Genomic DNA, 27,307 nt, shown 5'->3' on the forward strand with positions numbered 1-27,307 from the left:
TTTGAATCTGATAAAATACAACAATGTAATAATATACCAAATATGATACACAGTTACTGAACTTAAACAAATGTTGATTTAATATTAATGTCATTGTCTGCATTGTCTATTTGTTTAAATAGATCCACATTCTGTCTGCAGGGTGTTTGACACTTATTTTAAATTTTTAAAAAAAATCAAGTAAAAAAATGTACAAAGGTAATAAAAAACTTGAAAAAACCTTATGAATGAGTAAACGAAGCACAGCACAGATATTGGTCTGATTAATCAGCTGACAGATTAATTGGTTCACCACTAATTAGAGCTACAGTTCTCTACTGAATCTGGCCTCATAGCACAGGTTGGAACCATTGAACTTAATATTAATGTATCAATTCAAACATGACAGCACATATGACAGGTATCTTATGCTACAATACAGTTATGATGGTGTTGTGCTTCTTTGTTTGCAGGTTTGCTACTGGACTTATTCTCTTTCACTTATGATAAGGCCTTGACCTTTGCTCAGCCCAGCTACACAGGATCACTCTCTGCCGTGATGGGCACAGCAGGGTCCCTCACAGTTGTGAATATTCAAAACTTGCATGACTGATCTTCTCCTGCCTGTCTAGAGACTCATCCCTACAGGTAAAACTGCACACAAAGGTTGGTGGACCTCTATATTGTGATGGACAAGCAAAATAAGTTGCACTTTTGCTGATACTGTTACTCTGTGTGAATGCCATTACAACAGTCTCTTGAAGTGTGAATTGCTGATGTGAGTGGTTCCTTTCACACCCCTCTAGTGGCTGGAGTTTAGGTACAGAGCCGTGGGAGCTAATAAGGTCTGTGGGTCCCATACCTGCTGCCAAAGTCCTATATAAGGTGTGACACAATGCACATTGCAGTGTCTGTGGATTATTCATAGACATATATTATACCCATAGGATTTTGAGTATTTTACTGTAACTCATTACTTTGTCATTTAAGTGTGAGGTCACACTGCTCTCAACTGGAAAGCCTATATCCCCCCTTTTTAAAAAATTAAATTAAATTAAAAAAAATAATAATAATAATAAAAAAAAAGAATCAGTATTTCTCTATTCTTAATTTGTAGCTGGTCTTTGCCCAAACAAAAAATTTGGTTTATTAGCAATTATTGGGCGATCATACATGACTGTCTTAGGTTTATTGACTTGAATAAAAGGCTGAATAGGGGGAAGTTAACGTGTGTGTGCTGTACAGACTGTGTAAGAGGAACAAGATAGAATGCGCAGATAGTTCTACTTCATTTTGAACTTGTGTTTGTACTAATGCTGTATGCTGTTTCCAGGCAGCATCCAGAAGAAGACAGTCACACCTGCTGTGTCTGGTACCTGGGGCAGACACACACCAAAGCGGCCTTGTTGGATCCCTTCTTCTGCATAGACTGCATGAAACTCCTGCTCAGAGTAATTCAACATATTTAGCCTGGTCCCTTCCTTGTTCTCTCCTGGTGCTGAACAACCTGATGAAAGAGGTGAGGTTTTCTTGGGCTGCTCCTCAGGAGATTCGCTCCTCCATGCAGGCATTCAATGCATGGTCCACCCTTGATACGTGCTTCCATCAAACAGTTTGCATAGCTGAAAAGTCATACAAGGCTGTGGGCTTTTGTCAAGGGTTGTACCCTGACCTGCTGACACTGGAAGAGAAAAAAGATGGAAGCTTATCACTTGCCCCTGAGCAGGAGCACTTGTTAGGCGAAGGTTTACCTCTAGAGGTTGTAAAGGCAATCCAAAATGCCAGAGCCCCCTCCACCAGGACCCTTTACACATAAAAGTGGAAAGTATTTGAGCGCTGGTGTGCTGAATGGGGAGATGACTTCTTTCACTGCAAAATTGTTGTTATTCTGCACTTCCTTCACAGCCTACAATGAGAAGCCTATTTGAGGCTCTCCAAGACATGGGACTACAATGTTTATGGTGGACTCACGTAGGCCCTTTAGTTAGATAGTTTCAGCCAAACAGGTGGGAAATTTGGCAGCATTGTCTGTGCGTCAGACTTGCCTTAATTTCTCCCATGATAATAGGAGAGTGACTCTGTGCCCTAACCTGGCATCTTATGTGGAGCTGATGTTTGACTTATGAAATACTTTATGAATACTAAGATTTGCATGTGGTTTAACATGAAATTATTCGTTTCAGATACAATATGCCAGAAAAGAGGAATGATGCAGTGGACTCTTAATAGCTTTTAGTCAGTTTTAATCAGTTTAGTGTTAGATATCATTGCTTTGTTTTATAGAGAGGCATTTTGGGGGAGGAGAGTTCATGGTTGTGTATGAATCATTATTTAAACACCAAAGGAATGACCACTTTGGGTCAAAAGCGTTCAATAAATATTGGCTCTGTTTGACCCTCTAATTGGTCGTGATTTTTTTTTAATATGGCCCCTTTAGTAACTCAGTTTGTTTAGCACTCCTGCACTGGACTGAACGCGCGTTGTTTTTTCCACCTGCATTCTGCGAGGACCCGCCCCTACTCTGCCTCTGATTGGCTAACCCCAAACCTAACCCTAATTTTAGCCAATTCAAACAACGAAGGCAACGAGTCGAGCCAATCAGAGGCAGAGTAGAGCGGGTCCTCGCGGAATATGGGTGGGGAGAGAACCTGGAATGTAGGTGTGCCACAAGAAAAAGACGCCTACAGCGGACGGCCTTATGGAGTAAAACGAACGCACTGTATTTTTCCAACCTTGACGAGAGACCGGAGGCCGACATTTACCGATCCGACTTATCCACCATTCATTTTAGTTACCCTTTTGCTTGAGATTCGCTTTCTCTGTTCTTGTCACTTGTGTAAGTTTTGCTGTCAGATGGGTATGGTGTGATCCCTGATTCAAATGAACGCTAACCACAAAACGAACTAACGCTAGAGGCCTAGCTAGCTCGGGAGCTAACGTTAGCTAACCTCGACGTTGACTGAGCCGTACTTTGTCCGGCTCACAGCAACGGGAGCTACTTAGCCAGCTAACTATGCGTTACTCAAAATGCATGCAACTACACAACAGTTTGATTGTTTTTTGTTTAAGTGGACGTCACGATTCGCAGTTAAACGTAGCCATGTTGTATGTGCTAGTCACATACAACAAAGCTTGGTTCGCACGTAGCGGAAACGTTAACGTACGATGTCTTTATTTATAACTAATAATGCAGGGGTTTATTGTTAATTGTTGGCATCGGTATGCGATATGCCGTTTTCAGGCTACGTTGACTATAACCGCAGTTTGGTGCTTTGGTATGAGCATAAGCATATTCCAGAGACTCTGGTTTTGTATGGCCATTTTGCGATGAAGGCGTGGATGAGGACAGAGGGGTGTCTGATGTTATGAGTCATTGAAAGCTTTAGGCCTTGAATGGTTATGCTACCTGACATGGACCACGAGGTCATGGCATAACGATCGCCATTGTAAACCCCAGTGTAGGTATGATGTTTTATATTCTTGCTGTCAGATTACTCGTCAGATAGTGAATAGCTATTATCAGCCTATCCGTGTGTTAAAATTGTATGGGAGGTTAACTGAGAAGGGCTGTATTTCATATAAGCCTAACTCGCTTATGAGTACATTTAGTGAGGCATGGGGAAATTGTGAGCTATTGTTGAAAGCAGTGCACAGTCCAAACCTGAAAGGACAGTGTTTTGAGGATGGCATGGCTTACTAGCCTGATATCTGACAAGACGTTGACCAAAAACGGAGTGCAAGTGCAAGATTTATTATTTGAATCATTTGTTGCCATTGAGACTGTCTGTCCTGGGCCTCTGGTGATATTTGCTTTAGTTTGTTTTGTGAATCTTCTCATACACAGTTACATATGTGGCTGGTGGTTGGTGTTTTGTTTGAAGTTTACAGTGGTTGTAAGTATTGCTACTTTTTAGTGCTTTCTACAATACAGACTGGTGGTTCATGAGATATAGTAGAACTGGAGCTGGCTTTGTTGAATCACATCGTGCTAATAGTTCCTATAAATGTCTTTAAAATTGCATTTACTATGGTGTGTCCCCATAGCAGGGGGTGTTGTCTAAATGGCATGATGCATGGATGTTGTGTTCTGGCCTGGAAATATACTTGGAATGGTCTAAAAGTTTAACGCTTTGCATTTTGGTACTGTCTGGGTGAGGTGACCCTTTCTATAAATAAGACATTGGAAATGTACTTGAAATGTCACAACAGATGATTCAAATACTGTTTTAAAGCTGTACAAGAGGTGCATGTGTTTACCTGTGTAACTTGTCTTAAAGGTCTTTAAAAGTAATTCTCAAAGTTATTTTAACATGCAGCCATGCACCTTCCTCTCAGTCTTAACTGCTAGTCCAGCTAATTATCCTTTAACATTATATCCTAAGGGTCCAAAAGTCTTGAGACCACATTGGAAAAAACACATTGAAAGGAGGGATGTGGAAGGTGTTCAGCCTCCATTGCTAGTCAGAATTCTGATATGGGTGTGCCTTCTAATGAAAACTTCTTGGCCATGCGAATATAATTCTACAAAAACAACAATGGATGGTGCTGTCGATATAGTTGAAATAGGCTGATATTGAAACAACTTTAATTTACAGGAATTAAAGCTCAAAATTTGTTCTATGTGTGATAGTGTTGGTAATTGTCCATCTTTGACACCCCTTGGGAGGCATTATGGAAAGTGGAGCAACAGCCACATTAATGGCAGAGGCTACTTTTGTTTTTGTAGAAGGATTGACATTGGAGCTTGGTATTGTTGTCAACACATTTTATTTGGAGGGCATGCTCATAGTAGAGCTCTGGCAAGCAACATATGCTGATTGGAAATAGTGGTCTGCGAATTCCATAATGACTAAGTTTGACTAGTTAGTGAAATCAAATTTCCTTGTTCGAACGCAGCCAGGCATTTACACAGTAAATGCATGTATTTTTGTGCTAACCATGAAAATCTGTTGTGACATTAGTAGTATAGTTGTTAGGAGTGATGTGTGGGCATCTTGTCACCCTTTCTGCAGTTAGTATGGAAATATGAATTATGTTCTGGTGGCAAACTCTTAACTGTTGGTGGACTTTTTACGATAAATGCCAATAGTCACCCACATGGTGGACAAATCTTGTTGTCTCTTCAATTAATGTCTTTGTTCCAGTAGTATGATTAATGAAAATGTGGGTCAGTCCTGAAATCCCAAAAGAAGATATGATGCACAGTTAGGAAAATGATTGTGCTGTATTGATGATGGACAGCCTGTGTTTAATGATTTCAGAAGTTTGGCTGTTGACCCATCTCCAGCCATATGGTCCTTTCTTGGCCAGTGACCAGCTGCATTTTGCACATAGCAGTGAATGTCATACTGTTGGATCTCTTAAAAATATTTCAATGGTGTAATCATAAAGACATGCATGGAACGTGAATGATTTTTGGATGGGATTGTGTCTTGGGAATATGGTTTGCAGTCCAGACTTCACTAATCTCACTGTCATTTCAACCAGTGAATGGCAGATGCTGTAAATTGTTATTGTGTATTGAGTGAGAGCAGTATGTTGGTTTGTGATCTGTTCATTATCCTCATCTTTTGAATTTTGCAGTCTAGTCTTTTAAAGTCTATTGCTCTGGCCATTGATGTATTTTAATGGTGTTTTTTCTGCGTCTGATGTCCTATTACACAATCTCACATCACTGTTCAGGTTCAGTGGTGTTATGTTGGAATGCCAAGGAATTAAAGCTGAGCTCGAGAGGCTCTGTTGGCAATAATATTATTCTGTACCCCTCTGTCTGCAGGTGCTGTTGTTTGTGCTTCGGCATGGCGGTGGTCATCCGTTTACAGGGACTCAGAATCACAGCAGGTTCTGAGGATATTCGCAATTTCTTCACTGGCCTCAAAATTCCAGATGGTGGGGTGCATATTATTGGTGGGGAGCAAGAGGAGGCGTTCATTATCTTTGCTTCTGATGAAGATGCAAGAAGAGCCATGATACGGTCAGGGGGTTGCATTAAGGGCTCCCCAGTTAACTTGCTTCTAAGCAGTAAATCAGAGATGCAGAGCATTCTTGAGGAAAGTACAAAAAATGCAGAACTGGATCAAAAGAGATCACTTAAGGAAAATTCCAGACGATTTGAAATGGATGGTCCAGGGGGATCAAGAAGAGCTGGCCAACCTGAGGCAGGTAGGAGATCAGGTAGCAGATCGGGTCACTCTCCCCTTCGACACAGGGCAGCCCCATCAGCCTCCAGTGACGACGTGTACTTGCTTTTGAAGGGAATGCCGTTCTCTGTGACTGAGAAGGAAATCTGTCACTTTTTCCATGGTTTACTTGTTGATGACATAATCCTAATGAAAAACGCACGTGGCCAAAACAATGGTATTGGTCTAGTCAAATTTACAGCAAGAGAGGATGCAAGAGATGGTCTCAAAAGGGATAGGGAGTACATTGGGTCGCGATTTGTGGAAGTTTATGCAGCAACAGAACAAGAGTGGCGTAATGCTGGTGGTACTGTGGCAATGGGTGGCAACAGTAATGGCAAGTTTGGAAGAGGGAGATCGCCAGTTCCTGCACAGAGGTATCCACAACATCGTATGAGATCACGATCACCTGTGGAGCAGAGGTCCAATTCTCCTTCCACTGAGGAGTTCTGTGTTTTGGTGGAAAATCTATCCTATTCAGTGGAGAAACGGCACATAAAAGAACTTTTCCGTCATGCAAGACTTGAGGATGACCAGATTTTGTACCTCCATGACAGTGAAGGGAGAAGAATGAGATCTGTATTTGTGCTGTTCAAGAGTCTGAGGGACTACTGTGCTGCCTTAACTCATAATAACGAAGAATTTCTCAGTCGAGCAGTTCATATCTCCCCCATCTCAAGAGAGAAAATGATCTCCATTCTGGAATCTCGTAACATGAAGGATGGAGCTCCTGGAAGGTCTGGTAGGTTTCAAGACAGGCCTGGTGATTCTTATGACTCTGAGAAACTGTGTCTCTATGTGCGGAATATGCCTTTCGATGTGCGTAAAGTTGAGATCATGGACTTCTTCCTTGGGTTTAATATCACGGAGGACAAAGTGATCTTGCTGCGTGATCACAAAGGTGCTGGGCTCGGAGAGGCTTTGGTTGTTTTCCGGTCTGCGGGGGAGGCTGTGAGTGCGCAAGCTCTAAATGGGCAAAGGTTTCTTGGGTCAGAAGTCATGTTGAAATGCATTTCACGGTCTCAGATGCAGGAGTTTGGTGTTGAGCCTCCAGCGGTGCAAGAGCCAGTGCTAAGGGAGGAGAGGTACTCAGCCAGGAACAGTGACGCATCCTATCGTCCTGGTGACATGGAGTACCAAGACTTGAGAATCCCTCCCGATGGTCGCATGCCAATGACTAACCTGCAGGTTCATATCCATGGAGGCAGTAGCTATGATCCTTTTGCAGCAGGGCCTTACACTCCACAAGATGGAGGTAACGAATCGGTTCATGGACGCTTTGGGGCCCATGCGCAGAATTTCGACGGTCCCACCTGTCTAAAGCTGGTTAATCTACCATTGCAGATTAAAATTGATGAAATCTATGACTTCTGCTATGGCTATCGGGTCATCCCTGGATCCGTCTCACTGCAGTATGACAAGAATGGAACGCCTAAAGGCTCGGCAACAGTGGTGTTTGAATCCCGCCAAGAGGCTTTAACAGCAGTCAAGGAACTGAGTGGAAGACCAATAGGTGCAAGAAAAATACAGCTGGTTTTTGTGTAACAATAACATGGCTGTCTATGGCGTCTAACATGACCTAACTAACTGTGTGGCTTGGACATAACAAGAACATGATCTGGAAAACAGGTTGATTGAGGCTGGAATTCACCCTTTTTTATTTGTATTATTATTATTTTTTTTTAAATTTTATTGTGGTATGGCTGCAGAAGTATGAGTTTGACTACAGTGAACTTTTGTGATTAGGCAATACAGTTTGTTCAGTAAATATGTTTATTGTGTGTGTGATGCTCATTCTTCAGTGACGTGCTTAATGTTTGGTTAGATATTTTTCTTGTTTGAATCATAGGGTTTACTTAAGCTTGCACTACTCTAAGAATCTGTGTAAATACAATTGAATTAGTGATGTGATCATTGTAAAAATTGCAATTCTTATATAAAAAAAATACTTTTCAACTGTCATCTGCCTCCTTTTTCACAGGTTTATCATTTCAAATGTAAATGAAGCTTGTCCTGCATGAAAGTACTTCCCAAGAGGTGTCACAATGTGGGCTGATTTTTGGATATGTATGAAAAATGTTACTCAATACATTTTCCACATTTATGATTTGTTTCTAATATTCTGGAATATTTGGACGAATTTTTCTGTTAATCTCACTTCTTTTCTTGTTTCTCTCAACAAAATCGTCCTTCACATGACCCTCAAATTACGTCATCGTGCTGTAACTACACGTATAACTGCTAAATGACAATGCTGCAAATGACAATTTTCTTTTTCTTGGGAGAGCAGGGAAGAGCGGATGAGGCTTACTATTTGATAAAGCAGAGGTAATGTGCATTTAGCCAGACAACCAGGTTGACTGGAAAAACCAACTTGCACACATAACCAGCTAAAAATATTTATGAATTCTACATATTTAAGGGCTCAGAGTATGCTGCTTGATAGGCTGTTGTGAAGTTCAAAAGAACAGCCAGTTCGCCACCCCATCTGGTTTCAAAATGGGTCTTTTACTAACATAATTTTTTTAAGCATAATCAATTTGATATTAAATACTGAAAAAGGTGTTTCTATCCCACTATATTATTAGCATTTTGTATTGGAATATAAATTATTGGTGGATTTATGCAGGTTTTTTTCTGGTTTGACGATGTGATTTCTGGACCTGCAAAAAAAGGTTGTTTACATCCTCAGTGGCTGGTGTAATCTGGTAATCCACCCTCTCATTAGGAACATCCAAATATCTGTAGTTTGTTCTGGTAAACTGTGAATCTCAGATTGTTAATGCCTTATGGTGGATGCAGGTCCAAAGGTCAAATGGACATGATTTCCTTAGAAACCATGTACCAGCTGGGGAAAGTAGAAGGTTGCTACAGTAAGTACCTTCCTCTAGTAGAAGGCCTACACAGAAAAATGGTATTATCCAATGAAGTAATCCAAAGTAATATATATATTTTTTTTATGTTTGGCAAAGCTGACTTGTATTAATATACTTTTGGAGCAGAACTGTATAGCAGTTCTCTTGGAGGTATAAAATAAATGACTATAATAAAACATGCCATTAATGCAATCCACTATCCTGCAAACGGGATGAAACCATGTGGGACAAAATTTATGAAAATGTTTATGGATATATGTCATTTTAATTATGCAAAACCATAGTATGTAGCTTTTTTAACAGGGTCACAAGTTCAGCATATAGTATTTTTATTTATTTAGGCTATGTAATGGCTTGTTGATTTGTCACACTTGTGAGCTGGAAAATAAACTACAAAACAGTGTCGACACTGACAACACAGCCGCGCCCTTCCCCTCTGTCAATCGTTCTTGAATGGAGCGACGTCAACGACAGCTCGGGATTTGGGAAAGTGCAGCATCATTTTGGATTAATAGCAAGGGAAAGCCAAGTTACCGGAGCTGGAGAGACTTTCCCAGGAAGTAAGTAGATTTTTTTCCTTCACAATAAAACGATCGATTTTTTTTTTTTTTTTTTTTTTTTTTTTTAAACAGGTTGTATGATTGCTCATACAACACAGTGAAACCATAACAAAAAGACGAGTCAAACTTTCCTGCTTTGAAACTTGCAGTTAGATGTGACATATTGTTTGAATTAACATTTTTAGGACCCTAACTCATTCTGACAAGGTTTATGCAATAACAATTAGTCTACACATATTCACACAACTAAAACGAGCCTACTTGTCAAGGATTTTATTTTGAAAGCTATGACCGGAAAACCTCATTCTTACTGCGGTTGACTTGACGGCTGGGGCAACCGCAGCTAGAAATCCACGCTCAAGGAAATCTGGAGCTTGAGGATACAGGTGAATACAATTTCGATTAACGTCGACTGTCTTCTTTGAAATATAAGTTAAAAGGACAGCTGGCACACAACAGCTGGTTAATTCGCCTTTGAAACCAGTTACAACAACAGCTCTACGTGTAAAATAGGTCTTCTGAGTAAATGTTAATACACTATTTCTTTTTTAATCGCTTGTGGCAGCAAACTATTCATGCTAGCAGATAGTGTTAGCGATATTAACGTTATACGAATTGTTCTATGACTGTTAGCGAGACAAACTCCCCGGTGCTGGTATTTTCAAGAGCTGTACCGCTAACGTTAATGTTAGCCGCCTGTCCTCTGAGTAAAGTTATTAACGCCACCTTTACGACAGATGGCCATCACTAAACATTTTACTAGGTGACAGATGGAGAAGTTTCTAAGTTCCCCCTTCACCAAGGTGACTCCTAGGATGTATAACCGAAGCTAGCATTTACCTAACATCCAGTACCGTAAGAATCCACAAATTATTTACCTCCGTTAGCTAACCTGCTGAAGCTAATGGAGCTAATTATCGCTCCTGTGAACTGACAAGAGGGTGAACCAATAATTTTAACACACTTTAGCTCAGGTTAGCCGTGGAAATGCCATAAACAACTTTTGGCATCCTCAAGTGGCGTTAAGGGACTGCCAGACTTTTCAGTTCCTTCTCAAATACTTAATTAATCCATCACCAGTTGTCAGTAAGTTTGCACTTTTAATTATTGTCCTGAGGAGCCCCTTGTCATTATTATAGTTACTAAGGATGTAATATAACATTCTATAACCATCTACTGTAGATGGGGAGGACATAACACTAACACTGTAGGCTATAAATGGTAATCCTAATACATTTTTAAATTGCTAGCCTCTGTTGAGTGAAACAGTAGTGAAATGAAATTATACTTAACAAACTGGGACACTTGGAGTATCCTTGATGTTCCCCAAACCCCAAATTGAGGAAGCTGTACTTATTAAAAAAAAAAAAAAAAAGTACTGTCGGTGCATTAGCATTAATGTTACTTGTAGATTGAAGATGAGGAGCAAGCCACCTGCCATGTGTTAAGCCTCAAACATCTCCTATAACTCTATATATTGATTTCAGAATGGAAGTATCCAGGAGAAGAGTCCTCCAAAAACATCTGGAGCCTGCGAGACCCTTGCGCCGCTCCAACCATATTGACCAAGGTGAGCGGTTTGCACATACTTGTGTGAAATGTGTTGGGTTTGATCAAGATTGTCATTTTTTCTCATAATTATGATCAGGTACCATCGCAAATACTAATTTTATTTTAGAGCTGCAAGTAACGATTGATTTCATTGACTGATTAATCTCTCTTCTCAATTCATCGATTAGTTGTTTGGCCCATGAAATGTCATAAAATGGTGAAAAGTGTTGAGCACAATTTCCCACAGCCCAGGGTGATGTCCTCAAATGTCTTGTTTTGTCAACAACAATAGTCCACAACCCAGATATTATTCAGTAGCTGGCAGCTAATCAATTACTCAACTAATCACTGCAGTCCTACTGTATATTTTATGTAATTAGTATATCTACTTCTTTTACTTGATTCAGAGCCCAACAGACATGCTGACACATGTGCACAGGAACTGATGGAGATAGAAAACCAAGAGGTGAGCAGCTGGTGTCTCCTAGGTCACCCCAGATCCTATTTAAATTTGTAACTTATTGAGTATTCTGGTAACTGTTGTGAGTGAACCATTTGCATGCTAAGAAACATCTTCAGGCAAGTGCAGATATTTCTCTAACAATATTGTGATTTCTACCTGAAAGAGAAATATAGGTGTAGAGGAGTTCTGCAAGATTGTGCACCTCCACATGCAGAAAGAAGGTAAGCCAATTCAAACTTTTTGGGAGATGTTTGACACTGAGAATTTATGCCTCGAAGATCGAAGCTCAAAGCCTCTGTGAATGACGGACACGTGTTCTAGTGCCTTCATGGGCTCTTATTCAAACAGGCCAAGTGTTATAGATACTTAATGGTAATAGTGGCTTGGCAAAATGGCACTGAATGGAGAGAGGGGTAGAGATAAAGTAATTAGACAGACAGTTACAGAAAAGTAGACAGAGATAACAAGATACTGGTAACTTCTAAAATATGGAAACAATGTAATCCTGGAATATCCCATCATGATGGAAATACATTATCATGGAGTAAACATGAACATTCAAAAGGGCTTTGTATGTATTGGTATTTACCTGGTCTGACCAGGGGTTAGGTGGCTTTAAACCTTACCTGAAAAATTCACTTCGTACAGCCCCTAGACACCTTCACTTTGAGAAATAAAATTCAGGCTTGTTTTTGCAGCTGCTCACTTGGAACAAGGTTAAGTATGACTGTTATCTCTCAAAGATACACTATGTAAAATGATGGGAGAATCTGTTGATTTTGTCACTCTAAATCATCAAGTCACATGCCCTCAAAAAAGACCCTTTAGATTAAATTAAACTGAATTAAATCTTGTAGATTAGATTGCCCTACATTTCACCCAAATCAGATTCTGCTGTTGGGTATGGACACTTCTCTGCCCACAAGAAGTGACACATATGTCACTTGTTACAAACTGTCTCCTGAACAGCATTGAGCAAGCACTCCATCCAGAGAAGCCTGGACTCATCAAGGAAAGATCATTTATCCCTTTGGTATAAAACCTCCTCAGACAGGCCAGGTTGGTAAATGTGTCTGCACTGTGTCAGTGAACTCGTGACATTGGGGCTGAATGATCTGGAGAATACCAAGTGCAGGCCAGGGCATCTCTGTAGCAGTACTTCAGTACTTCAGTACTTCAGTACTTCATTGTAATGATATTTTGCCACACATTTTGACTTTATCAAAATAAAACAAAAACAATTGTATTTGTAAATTGTATATTTCACTTGGCCATATTGCTGTCTTGATGAGATTAATTGTTCAGCCCTAGATGACATGTTGCATGCAAATTTCTTATTTACCTCTCACTGCCATTTGGACCAGCCAAAGTGCAGTTTCCAACTACACACTTTTCCACTGCACAGTTAGATCACTGTCTTTGTTCTTTTTTGAGCATGTAACTTGCATCACTGCATTTTTAAAGTGTAAAAAACACTAACCATACAATCTCCTTGAAGCTGTTGGGAGACTGAGTTTGAAGCTGTCTGTTCATGTTGTAGATTGGCATTTCTAGTCAGCTGATCTTCAGATGCTCATCGTTTTTCTTGAAACCAATGCACCGCATCATGGTTTACAAATATGTGCTTGTGTCGACGATAGCTCTAAGGGTGGTGTCTTTCCCCAACATTACTGTAGATAGCTGTTCCTCACAAAATATCATGACTTCAGTTGTCTGTATCATAGAAAATCCAGCCAAGCATGCCACAAAAATCAGCCAAAGAATAATAACATGTTAGTTTTTTAGTAATCATAGTGACCACCCCCGTGTGTGTTTCAGCATATTGTGTTGTATTAGTGTTAATTAATTTTGACAGTTAACCATTTTGAATGTAGTTTAACCTGGCTATTTTATATGTAGCATAATGACAAACATCAAGTCACAAAGCACATATAGGAGCTACATCAAGATATTTTTAAGGATGGGCAGCAGCGAAAAGTAAAAATCTGCTTGAAATGTTAAAATAAAGGAAACCTAACAGGATAGGTTCTGGGGTGTGCCTGGTTTGGTATCGCTGTCTTTCTAATTTAAGTGTTTTTTTGTAGGGAGAATTTCCTACACACGGGATGTTTTAATTCAGCTGGCGAGTTCTCCTGTGGCCAAGCAGAAGCCAGAATTCTTGCCAGAGCATCCCATAGTGCTGTCCAAGGCAGTAAGTTTGGTGTTGGTGTTCAGCTTTACCTCAGTATCCTCACTATCTGATCAAACTGTTACACTATTTGAAAGAGACTGAATAAATTTTTTTTTAATACATGTTCACAGAGAGATCCGGAGCTCCTGATGCTGCAGGAAATGACAATCAATGAAAGGCATGAAAAGATGGGAGTCTAATTTTTGAATGTACAGTTTCTACACACATGGGCCTTGTGCATTACTGGCCACTGACTCGTTACTGGCTATCCTGGATATCAGTGTCAGATATCAGTGTCAGTACAACAGTTAAAAAACAAACAAACAACAAAACACTTATTTTGTATGTCTAGACTATATATTTTTAGAGTGATGTTAATACCAGAGTTTGCATAAGTGCTGCTTTTGCGGCAGTTTAGCCACATTACTAAAGACTAATCCTTTCAGGTGCTATCTGTGGAGCCAGTTTTCTCACTAGCAGTGCTGAGTTTTGAATTTGTTTAAAGGCTATTGCTTGTTGATGCTTATTCTCACACATTATATATGTGTGCTGTTTACAATTCAGTATATAGTGCAGCAGTTTACATTACCCATTGGAAAATATGCTGCTTTGCTTGATGAGAATAGAAAGATCCTGCAACTAATAAAGTACAGTTACAAATGCTTTACTCATCTTAAGAATTTTGCACAGAGTTCACCCCAAAGAGTGTTTTGTTGTTGAAATTCATATATCTCTTGCCTAGAAGTGCATGTTTTGAGTTGCATTTTGATTTTTATGAATGACAAATTCAAGTTTGAAGTTGCACAAGTTCATAATACTAAAACTCACCACTTTTGCGTGATTAAGTATGAGTAAGGCATTTTGCTGCAATTTTCTAAATATATAATGAGTAATACTTAAGCAATAAAAGCAAAGCTTTTGCCTATATTGGAGTATTTATGTTTTATTTAATTTTTTTAAAACCCAGGGTATTTACTTTCATTCATTCATCTCTGGTTTCCCTCCACAGACCAAGGACATGTATGTCAGGTGAATTGGAGATGCTAAAGTGAATGTGTCTGTCTGTGTGTCTGTCTGCCCTGTGAGGGACTGGCGACCTGTCCAGGGTGTCTCCCTGCCTCCTGCCCAGTGAGTGCTGGGACAGGCTCCAGCATCCTGCAAAAAGGATTAGGATGAGTGACTTGGAAAATGAATGAATGAATGAAAAAGATAATTACTACATGCCTTTCTGCTGTGGTGTGAAAAATTCATTTAAAAAAAATTTGTTGGATAATTTCAGCTATTTGGAGTAATGTAAAATAAAAAAAACCTAGCTTTACTGATGTAAAGAGGGTAGTATTGATGATTGTTACCAGCTGTACATATGATTTTTTCACCTCAAGAACAACAACTTGCAATTTGGTCTCTTTATGTTTCCTTTTCTGCAGGTGAAATGGTACTACAAGATTGACTCCAAGCCAAGTTCTGAACTTAACTTGTTGCTTTCTTAACAAGAAAATGTTTCCTAATTTCATATTTCAAAGCATACATTGCTAAAAATGATTTACATCCTAATATTGAACAGCACCTTCATGGATTTTCTGGTTTTCCCTTCCTGAAATGTCTTTGATGTGCAGTGAACAGCGGTGATCCAAATGTTTTCCCGCTGCAAGTATTTTCTTGGCGTTAACCATACACTACACAAGACCTCTTTAGTGTGCTGAAGGAACCCAACGTTAAGAACAGAGTTCCAACAATGGAAAAATCTTTTATGCTGGAACAGAAAAAGAAGTGTTTGTACAGTCAGCAGAATTTGTATGGGCTCTGAAGTAAATTTAATTTAAATGCAGCAAGTGTTTGGTGGTTTCATTATTAAGACCTTACATAAAACTGTTCAAAAGTGTTTTCAGCCTGTCTAAGCGGTGTGTGATTGGTCTTTTTCCATTACAACAACGAGGCCTTGAAACAAGCCAACACCTGACAAAAATCACACCACCCAGCTCAGTGTGTTTTGCCCTTCTGTATTTTATACCCCAACCTCAGTTTATTAACTACATTTTTATTTATGGCTGATTTCTTTATTTTATTATTATTATTTTTTAAGCACTTTCAGATGTAAGTGCTCTCAGGCTGCTGTGATTGCCAGTGGGATGGCTCTGGCTTTATACAGTATATCCTTATAATAAACAAAGGTCCCATTCAACCAGCTTGGGCACGATGGGATGCACCTGTGTATCTTTTCACTTTGCAGACCACAATGCGCGCGCACACACACACACACACACACACACACACACACACACACACACACTCTCTGCTGCGTGTCTACCTTGGCTGTTGTGCACAACCATCTCACTAATTACATAATACCACAGACAAGAGGCAGAGTCAACTTTGGCCCCACCGCTGCAGCGCTGATGTGCGTGACGTCAGCCCGTGTCACGTAGCTGTCGGTTGGGGCCTCACGTCGCCGTGTCTACGTCAGCGACAAATCGGGCATTCACAGAGCAAAAATTGATCGGGCGAAACAGGAGGAATTACAGCTGAATATACTACATAGGTGAGTGCGCCCTTTAACAACTATAAGTGCAGCTTATTACCCGTGGCCGCCTTTATTGTCTTAATGTTGAATTAGAGGAGGTCGGCCTATAGTCTGCTCTTCTTTGTGTGACGATAAAATGCTTTAGGCTGATTGCTGTAAAGAAAGCTGGGTTTGAGGGGAGCGCTCCTAATGGAAAATGGTGTTTAAACTTAATTAAATTGGGTTAAGTTGAATTCGAGGTTTAGGCTTCACAACATATTAAGTAATTGTAAATGTCTTGTATTTGTTTTTTGTTTAACTTGGTCCGACTCATGCAATATCTAGGACGATGGACACAAATGATGGCGAGCAAGACTGCAGGTGAGAAGTTTTGGTCCTGTTTTAAGTGTGGAAATCCGGGTTCAGCCTTTTTAAATGAGTGGAAAATGGGTATGTTTTATGTTTTAGCACTGTGTAGGCCTACCTCACCACTCTTCCGCAGTATCGGTAATTTTAAAGTGAGGAAACTGTGTGTGTCAGGATAATGTGGCAACATCCTGCTTCCTGATAGTGGAAACAGAATTTTATTTTATTTTTTAAATGATGTGAATGATGTAATTTAAGACTTACCCTTTAAATAATTTAAAAGGGAACTGAACTACACACCGAATAAGCAAAAACTACTTTAGGTGGCCCTGGAGCTGTGTTAATGTTTGACTTTTCTAATACAATCTCAGTAACTATATGAGGTGTTAATACGAATGTCAATTTTTATAGCCTTTCCATTCAGAATATGAAATCAGACAGTGTAATAAAAACTGTGTTACATGGCGTTTGATCATGAAAGCCAATTTGAATTTAATCTTCCCCCCTTCAAGTCCTGTTTACGTGCACAATCCACACCTGGAGCAGATGAAGGATGACATACTCTACCACTTCAATCTAGGAACCGCAACCCACAACCTGCCTGCTATGTTTGGCAATGTCAAAGTAAGCCGGGTCATTTTTATAGTATTCTTTTATGGCAAAATGATACCTCTGTGTTTATCTTAAATCACCATCTCCCTGCTCTTTTCATATGTTTGTCTTAGTTTGTGTGTGTTGGAGGCAGTCCCTGGAGAATGAAAGCATTCATTGAGTATATTGCTGCTGAGCTGGGTTTGGAAGACCCCAAATCAGAGTACCCCAATATTTGTGCAGGAACGGACCGCTATGCCATGTACAAAGTTGGCCCCGTGCTCTCTGTCAGTGTACGTAAGAACTGAAGGCTCAGTTTAATTGTATGCCATCACAATTTTATTTCAGTTATAACAGAAACCTATGAAGGTAATTTCCAATGTGCTTCCTTTAAATGATAGCAAACATATTCACTGATACACATGAAGGATAAGTCACACTGTAAAATAAAGAAGGTCACTGCAGAGAGTGTAACAACAATGTCAGTCTCCGTCAAGTAGAGAAACTAGATGTGGAAAACTGTCTCTGACATACCTTTACTTGCCTTTCAGCATGGGATGGGCATCCCATCCATTTCCATAATGCTGCATGAGCTAATAAAGCTCCTTTATCATGCACATTGTACAGATGTTACAGTTATTCGCATTGGGACTTCAGGTGGAATAGGTAAGCAGAAGGATATTTGGATATTTGGATATTTTTTCAGCTACACCAGAGCCTGATGAAACTGAAACCATAATTGTCTGATCAAACCACAAATACTAGCCACAGCCTTTATAATACTACTATCCATATGATCCAGTAAATCATCATATTTGTAAGAATGTCCTCCACATAGCCTTATATGGCACAGTGTGGATGAGAGAGTCACATACTGTAGATGACACTAGTGACCATGGGGCTGACAGTAAGGCTCATGACAGGAGAGGAAGCTCAGCACATGTAGTCACTGATGGATGTGAGAGTTAACATCAGTAAAGATGCTTCTCTGTATTCTGTGGTCACTGGCAGGTGAGTCTTTGTCCTGTGGGCTTTCCTGATTAGGATCAGGCTGACAATGTTTTGTCCTCGAATTAGATTGTTAATTAATGATTAGCCTGACCTTGACATCAGTGCAAATATCCGATTGCACTTTTTATTGTTAATTCTGTTTGTGGCTTTAGACTCAACATTTACACAATATCTAGTAAAAAGGGGGGGAAAAGTAATTTGTTTATGCCTGAGCAGAAGACTGATAGTGTGAGCCTCCTGAGCCTTCTGATTTGCTGGTACTTGGCCAAGTGCATATTCTCTAACACAACAGAATACCTAAGAGTAGATTTTAGGGTGGAATTGTCATGCAGAGGACATTGATTACAAAGATATGAAATGTTATATGTCATATGTTGGACCTGAATCTCAGAGTATGATATCGATAATTTGATGTTTAATTTGCAAAATCTAAGTTGTACTTAAAAATGTTGTGTAATCTTTCAGTTTTGAGCTGGTTGTACCATCAGTCTACTAGAAGTAAATATTGTGAGACTATCTCTCTGTCTATCTATCAATTGATGAGTCTATCTGTCTATTGAGCAGAGTACTTAACTGTACAGCATCAAAGTGTGCTACTGTTGACTATGTCCACTCGTGGTTGCAGGGCTTGAGCCTGGCACTGTTGTTGTCACCAAGCAGTCTGTGGATGCCACCTTCCTGCCCAAACTTGAGCAGGTGATCTTGGGGAAGACAGTGGTGCGCAGCACCGATCTGGACCAAGGTCTGGCTGAAGAGCTGTTCCAGTCCAGCAAGGAACTGAGCCAGTTTGAGACAGTCATAGGAAACACCATGTGTACACTGGATTTCTATGAAGGTATGAGTTCCACTGCACTGATATTCTCCACTGACACTGTGACAGATGAAGCGATTTAGTGGTAATAAACTGTATGTTAAGCCTTTTCACTAACTGGTATTTCTGTCTTTCAACATTTGCCTAGGCCAAGCCCGTTTGGATGGAGCTTTCTGTTCCTACTCTGAGAAGGACAAACAGGACTACCTGGCTGAAGCCTATAAAGCAGGAGTCCGAAACATCGAAATGGAGTCCTCAGTGTTTGCTGCCATGTGCAAGCTGAGTGGTCTACGAGGTAACACAATACAGGAGATATGCTTTTGTAATGTTGCAAAGCCTCAAAACACTGAATTTCATTTTCCTGACATCTAAAAGTCTCTTACTTACTTTTGTCTTCTTACTTTTGTCTTTTGCGAAGCGGCTGTGGTGTGTGTGACGTTGCTGGATCGTCTTAAGGGAGATCAACTCAACAGCTCTCATGAGGTTCTTCGCAATTACCAACAGCGTCCTCAGATACTGGTTGGCCACTACATTAAAAAGCAGTTGAGTGCTTCAGGCAAGACCTAGGCTGAAACGAGCATGATTTGAATTTTGGGCATTTTCACTCAAAGATGATAAAACTGAAAACAATGTAGGAATTCAGATCACTGTAATTTTTTTGGATGAACTTCTGTTCTTTCCTGGGCATTACTTGATATGACCTGAATAATCACTGAATTTGAAGTCATGCACTTCATGCTGTCTGTCCTGTCATATTCTAATTTATATTTCACCTTTTTTTATACCGACATTCCTGACACTGCTCTTCCAATATTATTTCCTTCCTTAATTTTCCTATAAACACCGATTTTAATTCAATGCGCTGTATAATAATTCTTTCAGACGTCTATGGTAATTATAATGCTTCCTCTTTAATGCTACCTCTGTTTTTTATACATGTAAAGCTACTTTTCCTGACACTTGAAATGCTTCATATTGTTAAAGTATATTCTCACAAGAGTATTGTGACCAAACCAAAATGCACTCATTTTATCTGTACCTGTCATAACTGAAAATAAATACTGCCCAAGTTGTTTTATGAATGCTGATGGAATGACACCAATGCATGATGAGTTTTTATTCTTGTCATGGTGTATTGGCTGTGGAAAATCCCTTGAGCAAATTCAATAAATCTATATATTACATACAGTGTTTTTTTTCCCTTTGGATGCATACTACTCTGTCCTGAAGAGTCTATTTTTTCCTCTTCTAGATGATGAATTAATTCTGCAATGTGATGTTTGAGATAAAGTTTTCCAGTGGATGAAAGTCTGTCTATAGGCTTGTTTCACTGCCACAACATCATATAGTTTTTTCATCATGAGAAGTGTCCTGAAATATAATTGAAGCAAAATCTTATATGAAATATACCTTTGTGACATCAGGATATAGGTGTATATAAGAAATCAGATTGTTACCATTCTCACAGAATATGTTGGGAATGGTCCCACTTCTGTCTTTTTTTTTCTTTGACTTTTACATTATTAAAATCAAGTTAGTATTGAAACAGAACAAGCCGTCTTATACTCTGAAAGGACTAAGCAAAACTACATTACTAAAGCCTCAGCAGGCTCAGCCCAGATGAAGGTCCTCAAAATTTGAAGCTTGAAACATTCATTACATGAGTCAAACATTCAAATGATGTACAGGATCCTGGATTGGCATGTGGCAATCCTTAGGCACTAAAGATGATGTTTTAGTGTAAGTGTAATATGTCTGCATTTTATCAAAAATACCTAGGCACTGGTTATTTTCCAAAATGAACCACCCACCAGTGTCCATAATTCATGAAGACAAAATGACATTGTAATGTCTCCACAAGATAACTTTTGTTTATGTGCTACGAATTGAACCATTGAGCTAATTTATTTTATGTGGCATGGCTATATTTTTTCCATAAATGTATGTCTAATTTGCCATTTGGCTGAGTGGAGCTGGTACTGGCGAAAATGAATGACTCACTGTTCTTCCTCTAAACCTGGATGAGTCAAAAAATAGGTTGAGACTGTCAGCCATCATTACTGAGCTTATACAAATTTACCAGCATGAGGCACCTCTTCCATAAAGGTCCACATTAATCCAAATGTCATGAAGTATAAAGTGTGGCTGTCATAGACTACTCAATTATGAGCTTATATATACAGCAGATCTCATATTGTGTGACTACAGGGTTTTCAGAGCCGGATCTTTAGACCAACACAGCAGCTCGATATTTTGAAGTTGGGTTAACATATTTGTGTGCCATCTTAACAAAAAATAGTATCTAGAGTGCAGTCTGGCTGTGTGTTAGGGTGTGTAGCAGCCCAAATGCATGGTGGATGCTGACAATCGGTCTGCTGAAGGTGCGCGTCAAAGGAGAGAGGAGGGTCTGCTTGCGCGTTCCCGTGCCCATCTCCTGCCTGCCATCCGATCCTAACCCGGTCTTATTCGCTGACTCAGTGCCTTAAGAAGCATTACCGTCCACCTGACCTGAGCTGCAGCATCCTCCGCTGAGAAATACAACCATCATGGCTAAAACAGCAACCGGTAAGCATTTTGAGATTATTCGTGTTATATTGTCGGGGCTGGGTGCATGGATGGGCGAACAGATGAGCGGAGGGACTGCGTTTCTGCAAAGGAGCGTCTTCTCTGTGGAGCCAGTGTCGGCCCGGTGTAGCTCACCGGCCGGTGACGCGCTGCTATGAAGAATCCAGTGAGAAATGAATGAAAATCATTTCTAATAAAATATCTCAATATCCCTCTGATGTGTTTTTGGAGATCTATATCTGTGTCGGCATGACAGGATGATGAGTAGGAATTTTTTGCTTAATAGCCCATCCTTCCTCATTAGGCTCCCTAAACGTCTGCCTCATTATCCCGTCTTATGTTTTGTGTTATTTTAGCATTGATTTGACCCTACATTGTGTCACATTAGATAACTGTATGAATCGCTCCTGGGCTTGCTTATTTACAAGGCTGCACCTGCGGTTCATGATACGGCGGCGGCCCCAACATGCAGCATAATGCAGAAAGACCCCACCCAAGACGCTGGGCTGCCAAGCATTTAGCCTACAGCAGACCACAGGGGCTTGATCATTTTGACTTTTTATACCCTGTCTTATCACCATATATAAAATAGGCCAACAGGGGCGGACGGATCATTGCAAAACGTTGCCGGTGCAGGTCTCCTGGACGTGATTGAAAAGCCATTGTTTAATGCGTTCATTTGTTATGAGTTGGTCCTCTATCCATGTCTGCACAGCTTCCCAGTTTCTCCGTATTTATTATTCAGTAGAGCCAGGCTACATCATAGGCGCAGTCTGGAGATGTTGTGCCTTATCGGACAATTTGGCCAGACGATACAGCATTGGCATTTGGATGGGATAAGATCAGTGATTTCAATAAAATCCACAATTAGCAATTAGCTGACTGGATGATACACGGTGCGATAAGAACTAAATTAGGATCTTGCACACAAAACATAATCATACCTTGTGATGGACAGTTGTAGCGTATAGGCCAAAAAAAAGTCATTTGGCCTATTCTATTAGTTTCCCCCTCCCTCCCCACGAATTTGGGGTGGCGACGTCTAGCAATGATCCCTATGATCCCACAGTGGTTTTAGTCACTTTCTCTATGCACATCTAATACGTGAATGATGTCTTAAACACTGACTGCACAAGGTCTCTCTAAAATACAATATGGTGGATAAAGCGGGCTCCATTATGGCATGTGTGGGGGCAGAAATGTAACAGATAGGTAGGGCTATGGCAGTGTGGGAGACAGGCCAGCCCTGCAGCAAGGGGCCGCCTCACACACTGGCCTTTGCAGCACAAGGCTTAGCAGTAGCCCTCTCACAATCTGTAGTCATTTCCTCCAGGCAGGTGGGCAAATGGAAAGATGAGAGAAAATAATTTAAGACCTTGCAGGGGAGATTAAAAATAATAATAAAATATCTAAGGAGCTTGGGAAAACGTCTCACCTCACTGCTAATAAAAAAAAAATCAAGATCATCACAAAAAAAAAAAAAAAAAAAAAAAAAAAAATGCAGCTGGGCTTGACTCAATGACAGGCAAGACTCAGCAATGAGGGAGAGGTTATGACACATAAACAGGTGACCGTGTTTATAGAGATCATGACAGCAGTTGAATATTGATACTAAGAATTTAACAGGAAATGGAGTAACATCTCTGGAGTAACACATAGGCCCGTTTGCCCTTGTGATCTTTGATCTTATGTAGGCGTCAGGACAAGGCCCTCTGATTTCTTTTCAGAAATGAACCTCAACAAAGACATGTTTTTGTAAGAGCAATATCCTTTAAAATACCATTAAGGGGTGTTTCATCCCTCCCTTTAAAGAAAATTATGATTCCCTTTTCACAGTCACTCTTACCTAATAAATTATTAAGCTTTGCAGAACCTAAATTTCAAAGACTGTCAATAGATCATTAGCAAAATGCTCATCTAATGCTGGTTGGTTTATTGAGTGAATGTGGGTTTTTAACAGTTTATTGACTTTTGAATATTACTATGGTTTTTAATCATTTTGAGACATCTTTTGCAATGTTGTCTTTTGTGGTGAGTCTGCATCACCGGAGGAGTCATTGGGACTCATAAATGATGACATTTAATCAGTCATGTTGTTTTAATGGGCGGCTTTGAGAGGGACACAACATGATGCTAGCTACTGTGTGTTTGTATTCCCACAGCATACAAAGAGAAGATGAAGGAGCTGTCTGTCCTGTCCCTCATCTGTTCCTGCTTCTACCCAGAGACACGCAATAAGCTTGTCTGTGAGTTTGAAGGTATGGATTGGCTCTTATGTTGTTTTTCTTTTGGACTGAGTGAACACACTTCTCCCTGTGGATGCTTTATCTACTGTGCGAATACAGACCTTAGTAATATACTGATGCATTACCGAACTTTACCCCAATTGCCTGATTTTGTAGACATGGAGGTGAAATCCATAAACAAGCGGGCCTCAGGCCAGGCCTTTGAGGTGATCCTCAAGCCTCTGTCTCCAGTGTCAGATGCAGCCCACAGCCTCCCTTCACCCCCCAAGAGGGATATCTCTTTGGATGACATCCAGAAGAAACTGGAAGCTGCTGAGGAACGGAGGAGGGTATGTAGTTCACCTGTGTTTACAAAAGAGCCTAACCTGGTCTTGTAGATGCAAGGCATTATAAATAAATTGGTCTGTTATTCTTGTTGTGTGTGCTCAGTCCCAGGAAGCCCAGGTGCTGAGGGCTTTGGCAGAGAAGCGAGAGCACGAAAGGGACGTGTTGATGAAGGCCATGGAGGAGAACAGCAACTTCAGCAAGATGGCCGAGGAGAAGCTCCAGCTGAAGATGGACCAGATCAAGGAGAACCGCGACGCCCACCTGGCGGCCATGATAGAACGTCTGCATGAGAAGGTGAGGAGCACAGATTTCTGAAAACGTCCTCTCACTTTCGTTTTGCTTAAAGAAGGAACAGGGGGTGTGAAGAAGAAGTCTGATGTGTCTGTCAGAGATTAGGCAGTGTTCTGAATTCTGCTCATTGAAATGTTGTGCTGAATCGTGACTCTCCTCTTCCAGGAGAGACATGCAGCTGTGGTGCGCAGGAACAAAGAGATGCGGGAAGAGCTGACAGCATGAGCCATGCCGAGTCCCAACTTCCATGGTCCATCTACGTCCCTCCATCCAACCCCCTCCTTTAGCCCTGCCCTCACCCTCTCCAGAGCAGACACCCGACCCTGGAGGCCGAGAGGTGGAGGACCTCACCGTCACATTACACCACCCCACACCATTATGCTCACCACCGCCATCAGTATTATCAGTGGGTACAAACATGGATAACACTCCTGAGAATTGAATGGATTTCTTGATTTTAGAGAAAATGTGAGAGTATGATTATTATTTTGTAAATACTTTTTTTTTTAATTCTTTCTATCTGTCCATCTATCTGTCTATCTCTATCTGTCTATCTCTATCTATCTATCTATCTATCTATCTATCTATCTATCTATCTATCTACCTAAGTGATGGTTGAGAGGTGAAGTGCATACTGAGGAATCTCATGTACTGCACTGTACAATTTCAAACATTTGGTTTGTTATTGACTAATGTTTTGGTTCTTGAAATTTGAATCTACAACCATTTTCTTGTGAAAGCCTTCGGTGTTGTGAGTTGGTTGTAGACTGACGTTTGCAGTGTTTCCTGATGATGTCATGACGATGTTTCTGTGTCCTTGTGAAGAATGATGGTTGGTGTACCTAGACTACAGACTCCTCAAGATATCAGCGTATCCCGTCTTTATCTCCACACACAAACATGCTCACTGTCGACACGCACGCTTGGAACTCATGTTAACAATACGCCAAACCCACAGATTCAAAAGTGTCCACTTCTTCTGAAATGAGCTTGATAATGAACTTGATAGGTGCTTCATTGTTATTAAGAATGTCTTTGCCCAACTGGAGCAAACGTTTATACACTTGCATATTCCTACTTACCCTGACAACAGCATCTCCTAATGAATCCATCTTTAGCTGAATCAGTTACTCTGTTATGTACACACTATTTGGAGATTAATCTCTTGAATGTTATCACACCACACTGGTTCCATACATAGTCTTGGACAGTGGAATGTGCTGTTGCTCCCACCTTGATATTGATAGTATGTCTGTGTGGATGTGTGTGAATGCGTATTTAAAGTGAGGCATCATTAGCATCTTCTCTCTGTAGGGGGTTAGATAGAGAATGGATGCAGGATGCTTTACATTCAGCACACTGAACTAATCTCTTTTTAATATACAGTACCACAGATATCTGCCTGCATCCTCTGCTGCCTGTGTTTCTCCTCCATATTTCTCTGTGAAAGCTTTGCTGAATAAAGGTTTGGGGTTCTGTGAACATGGCATGCACCATCTAATACTTTCCTGTGCAAAAACGATAAGGAAAAATGTAAACTGCCAAATAAAAGAACCAATTACCTACACATTCTGAGAATTATGGTCTCCCCATAGATGATTTTTTTTTTTTTTTAAATCAGGCGTTTTCTAATGTACTGATGTAATGTTAACACTATGTTAACCTATTTTGAACATTTACCTTTTATGTTTGTGCATAATTCATAACACCCCCGGGGTTCCTCTGTGGCTCAGACCGCATATAATGAAAATGAGTCCAGGGTTAGTCATCAGGCACTGACAGGAAAATTTAAGAAAGTCTGATGTTTCACCAGTAGATGGCAGTAAGAGATTTATTTGGCCTTACAAGCCAAGCTGGAGCCTGAACCCTCAACGGGTGAGGCAAAAGTTCACAAAATGGCAAAGATAAAGATCACCGAAGAAACAAAATCCCACAAACTGGCAGAATGTTTAACAGTGCTAATGTTTCATCTGATAATTCATCATGAAGAAGGAGCCTTTATGGTCTGGCATTAAAATAACATTCATGAGACAAAGCAAAGGGTTCCGGTTACACACTGGCTCTTGAAGTGTGTCAGATATAGATGTATTTAACAATTATCAAGCTTCAAACTGATTGTTATTTTCAGTTTCTCAAAGGAGAACAAGACGATTAATTTGTTGTTGAGACCAGCTTGAGTAGTTCACACGATCAGCGACGGAGGCATCTTCTCATGGAAGCCTGATGGGCTGCAGGGGATTGAACAAAATTAAGTCACTCAGTGATTATATGAAAAATCTGTATCACAGAAAACTGGCCAAAAATGACATATTGGAGCTGAGCTGTGATTTATTGGTCCAGCTGTCTGCAGTATGTACTGGCCACTTCTTACCATTTCCCTCCATCTCCCCATCCTGTTCACACTATTGTCCTCATTTCAGACCGATCCATGCGAGTGAGGTCAGGGGAACATTGTAAAGGATTTCCTCTGGCTCTTAATGATTTCCTGGGTATTCATGAGGGCAACAATGCCCTGGGATTTGGTTACTTACCTGGCACACAGTGAAGGGATTGCTTTTCAGTCAATAACTGAGTCATTAACTTAGCTCATTATTAGCTGCTGAAGGATTTCTACAATATTGCAGCTGCAGATAGCTCCCACCTTTAGGAAGACATAGTTGTGTAATGATTTATACTGGGGGAGAAGCTGGCCCTCTTGTGTACAGGAATGTGTAATGCCAATATAGAATGGATTACAGTCGGAAAATAATGCTGTCAAGCACTGAGCTTCTAAAGTTTGTGAGAGGTTATGAACAATAAAAAATCCCAAATAGAATGACCT

At 40.3% G+C, this 27,307-nt stretch overlaps 4 protein-coding genes across 11 annotated transcripts; all 4 read left to right on the forward strand.

Annotated features, from left to right (window-relative positions):
• The first annotated feature begins 2,655 nt into the window (after positions 1 to 2,655).
• On the forward strand, positions 2,656 to 8,120 carry rbm12bb (RNA binding motif protein 12Bb). The gene is made up of 2 exons (XM_030072312.1): positions 2,656 to 2,815; positions 5,756 to 8,120. Exon 2 carries the CDS (start codon positions 5,778 to 5,780, stop codon positions 7,701 to 7,703), a length of 1,926 nt encoding a protein of 641 aa, XP_029928172.1. The 5' UTR covers positions 2,656 to 2,815; positions 5,756 to 5,777; the 3' UTR covers positions 7,704 to 8,120.
• A 1,351-nt stretch (positions 8,121 to 9,471) lies between these two features.
• gra (granulito) lies at positions 9,472 to 15,606 on the forward strand. 7 transcript variants are annotated; one of them, XM_030072345.1, is made up of 8 exons: positions 9,472 to 9,594; positions 11,082 to 11,164; positions 11,553 to 11,611; positions 11,772 to 11,829; positions 12,578 to 12,667; positions 13,693 to 13,799; positions 13,910 to 13,956; positions 14,788 to 15,606. In XM_030072345.1, exons 1-8 carry the CDS (start codon positions 9,488 to 9,490, stop codon positions 14,828 to 14,830), a joined length of 594 nt encoding a protein of 197 aa, XP_029928205.1. In that variant the 5' UTR covers positions 9,472 to 9,487; the 3' UTR covers positions 14,831 to 15,606. The 7 variants fall into 7 exon arrangements, with proteins under 7 accessions (XP_029928205.1, XP_029928207.1, XP_029928208.1 ...); XM_030072347.1 differs by having other exon boundaries at positions 15,206 to 15,606; XM_030072350.1 differs by lacking the exon at positions 9,472 to 9,594 and adding an exon at positions 9,867 to 9,980.
• Positions 15,607 to 16,082: 476 nt separating this feature from the next.
• upp1 (uridine phosphorylase 1) lies at positions 16,083 to 20,241 on the forward strand. 2 transcript variants are annotated; one of them, XM_030072343.1, is made up of 8 exons: positions 16,083 to 16,317; positions 16,624 to 16,659; positions 17,157 to 17,268; positions 17,370 to 17,528; positions 17,787 to 17,901; positions 18,872 to 19,081; positions 19,206 to 19,352; positions 19,476 to 20,241. In XM_030072343.1, the coding sequence occupies exons 2-8, from the start codon at positions 16,628 to 16,630 to the stop codon at positions 19,622 to 19,624; spliced, it is 924 nt and encodes a 307-aa protein (XP_029928203.1). In that variant the 5' UTR covers positions 16,083 to 16,317; positions 16,624 to 16,627; the 3' UTR covers positions 19,625 to 20,241. The 2 variants fall into 2 exon arrangements, with proteins under 2 accessions (XP_029928203.1, XP_029928204.1); XM_030072344.1 differs by lacking the exon at positions 16,083 to 16,317 and having other exon boundaries at positions 16,372 to 16,659.
• Positions 20,242 to 21,482: 1,241 nt separating this feature from the next.
• Positions 21,483 to 26,053, forward strand: stmn2a (stathmin 2a). Its single transcript, XM_030073157.1, has 5 exons — positions 21,483 to 21,622; positions 23,785 to 23,880; positions 24,025 to 24,197; positions 24,298 to 24,489; positions 24,652 to 26,053. Exons 1-5 carry the CDS (start codon positions 21,604 to 21,606, stop codon positions 24,709 to 24,711), a joined length of 540 nt encoding a protein of 179 aa, XP_029929017.1. The 5' UTR covers positions 21,483 to 21,603; the 3' UTR covers positions 24,712 to 26,053.
• The last annotated feature ends 1,254 nt before the right edge of the window (positions 26,054 to 27,307 follow it).

The sequence above is a fragment of the Myripristis murdjan genome, chromosome 16 (assembly GCF_902150065.1).
Source record: "Myripristis murdjan chromosome 16, fMyrMur1.1, whole genome shotgun sequence".
Classification (NCBI taxonomy): Eukaryota; Metazoa; Chordata; class Actinopteri; order Holocentriformes; family Holocentridae; genus Myripristis; species Myripristis murdjan.

What these genes read in the sequence shown, in the direction of transcription:
- rbm12bb (XM_030072312.1), top strand. Translation starts at nt 5,778, where the DNA reads ATGGCGGTGGTCATCCGTTTACAGGGACTCAGAATCACAGCAGGTTCT.
- gra (XM_030072345.1), top strand. Translation starts at nt 9,488, where the DNA reads ATGGAGCGACGTCAACGACAGCTCGGGATTTGGGAAAGTGCAGCATCA. An exon ending in CCTCCACATGCAGAAAGAAG is followed by an intron (nt 11,830 to 12,577) that starts GTAAGCCAATTC and finishes TCTCCTGAACAG; the next exon opens with CATTGAGCAAGCACTCCATC. An exon ending in CCATAGTGCTGTCCAAGGCA is followed by an intron (nt 13,800 to 13,909) that starts GTAAGTTTGGTG and finishes ACATGTTCACAG; the next exon opens with AGAGATCCGGAGCTCCTGAT.
- upp1 (XM_030072343.1), top strand. Translation starts at nt 16,628, where the DNA reads ATGGACACAAATGATGGCGAGCAAGACTGCAG. An exon ending in TGGGACTTCAGGTGGAATAG is followed by an intron (nt 17,902 to 18,871) that starts GTAAGCAGAAGG and finishes TCGTGGTTGCAG; the next exon opens with GGCTTGAGCCTGGCACTGTT. An exon ending in CAAGCTGAGTGGTCTACGAG is followed by an intron (nt 19,353 to 19,475) that starts GTAACACAATAC and finishes TCTTTTGCGAAG; the next exon opens with CGGCTGTGGTGTGTGTGACG.
- stmn2a (XM_030073157.1), top strand. An exon ending in GCTTGTCTGTGAGTTTGAAG is followed by an intron (nt 23,881 to 24,024) that starts GTATGGATTGGC and finishes CTGATTTTGTAG; the next exon opens with ACATGGAGGTGAAATCCATA. An exon ending in TAGAACGTCTGCATGAGAAG is followed by an intron (nt 24,490 to 24,651) that starts GTGAGGAGCACA and finishes CTCCTCTTCCAG; the next exon opens with GAGAGACATGCAGCTGTGGT.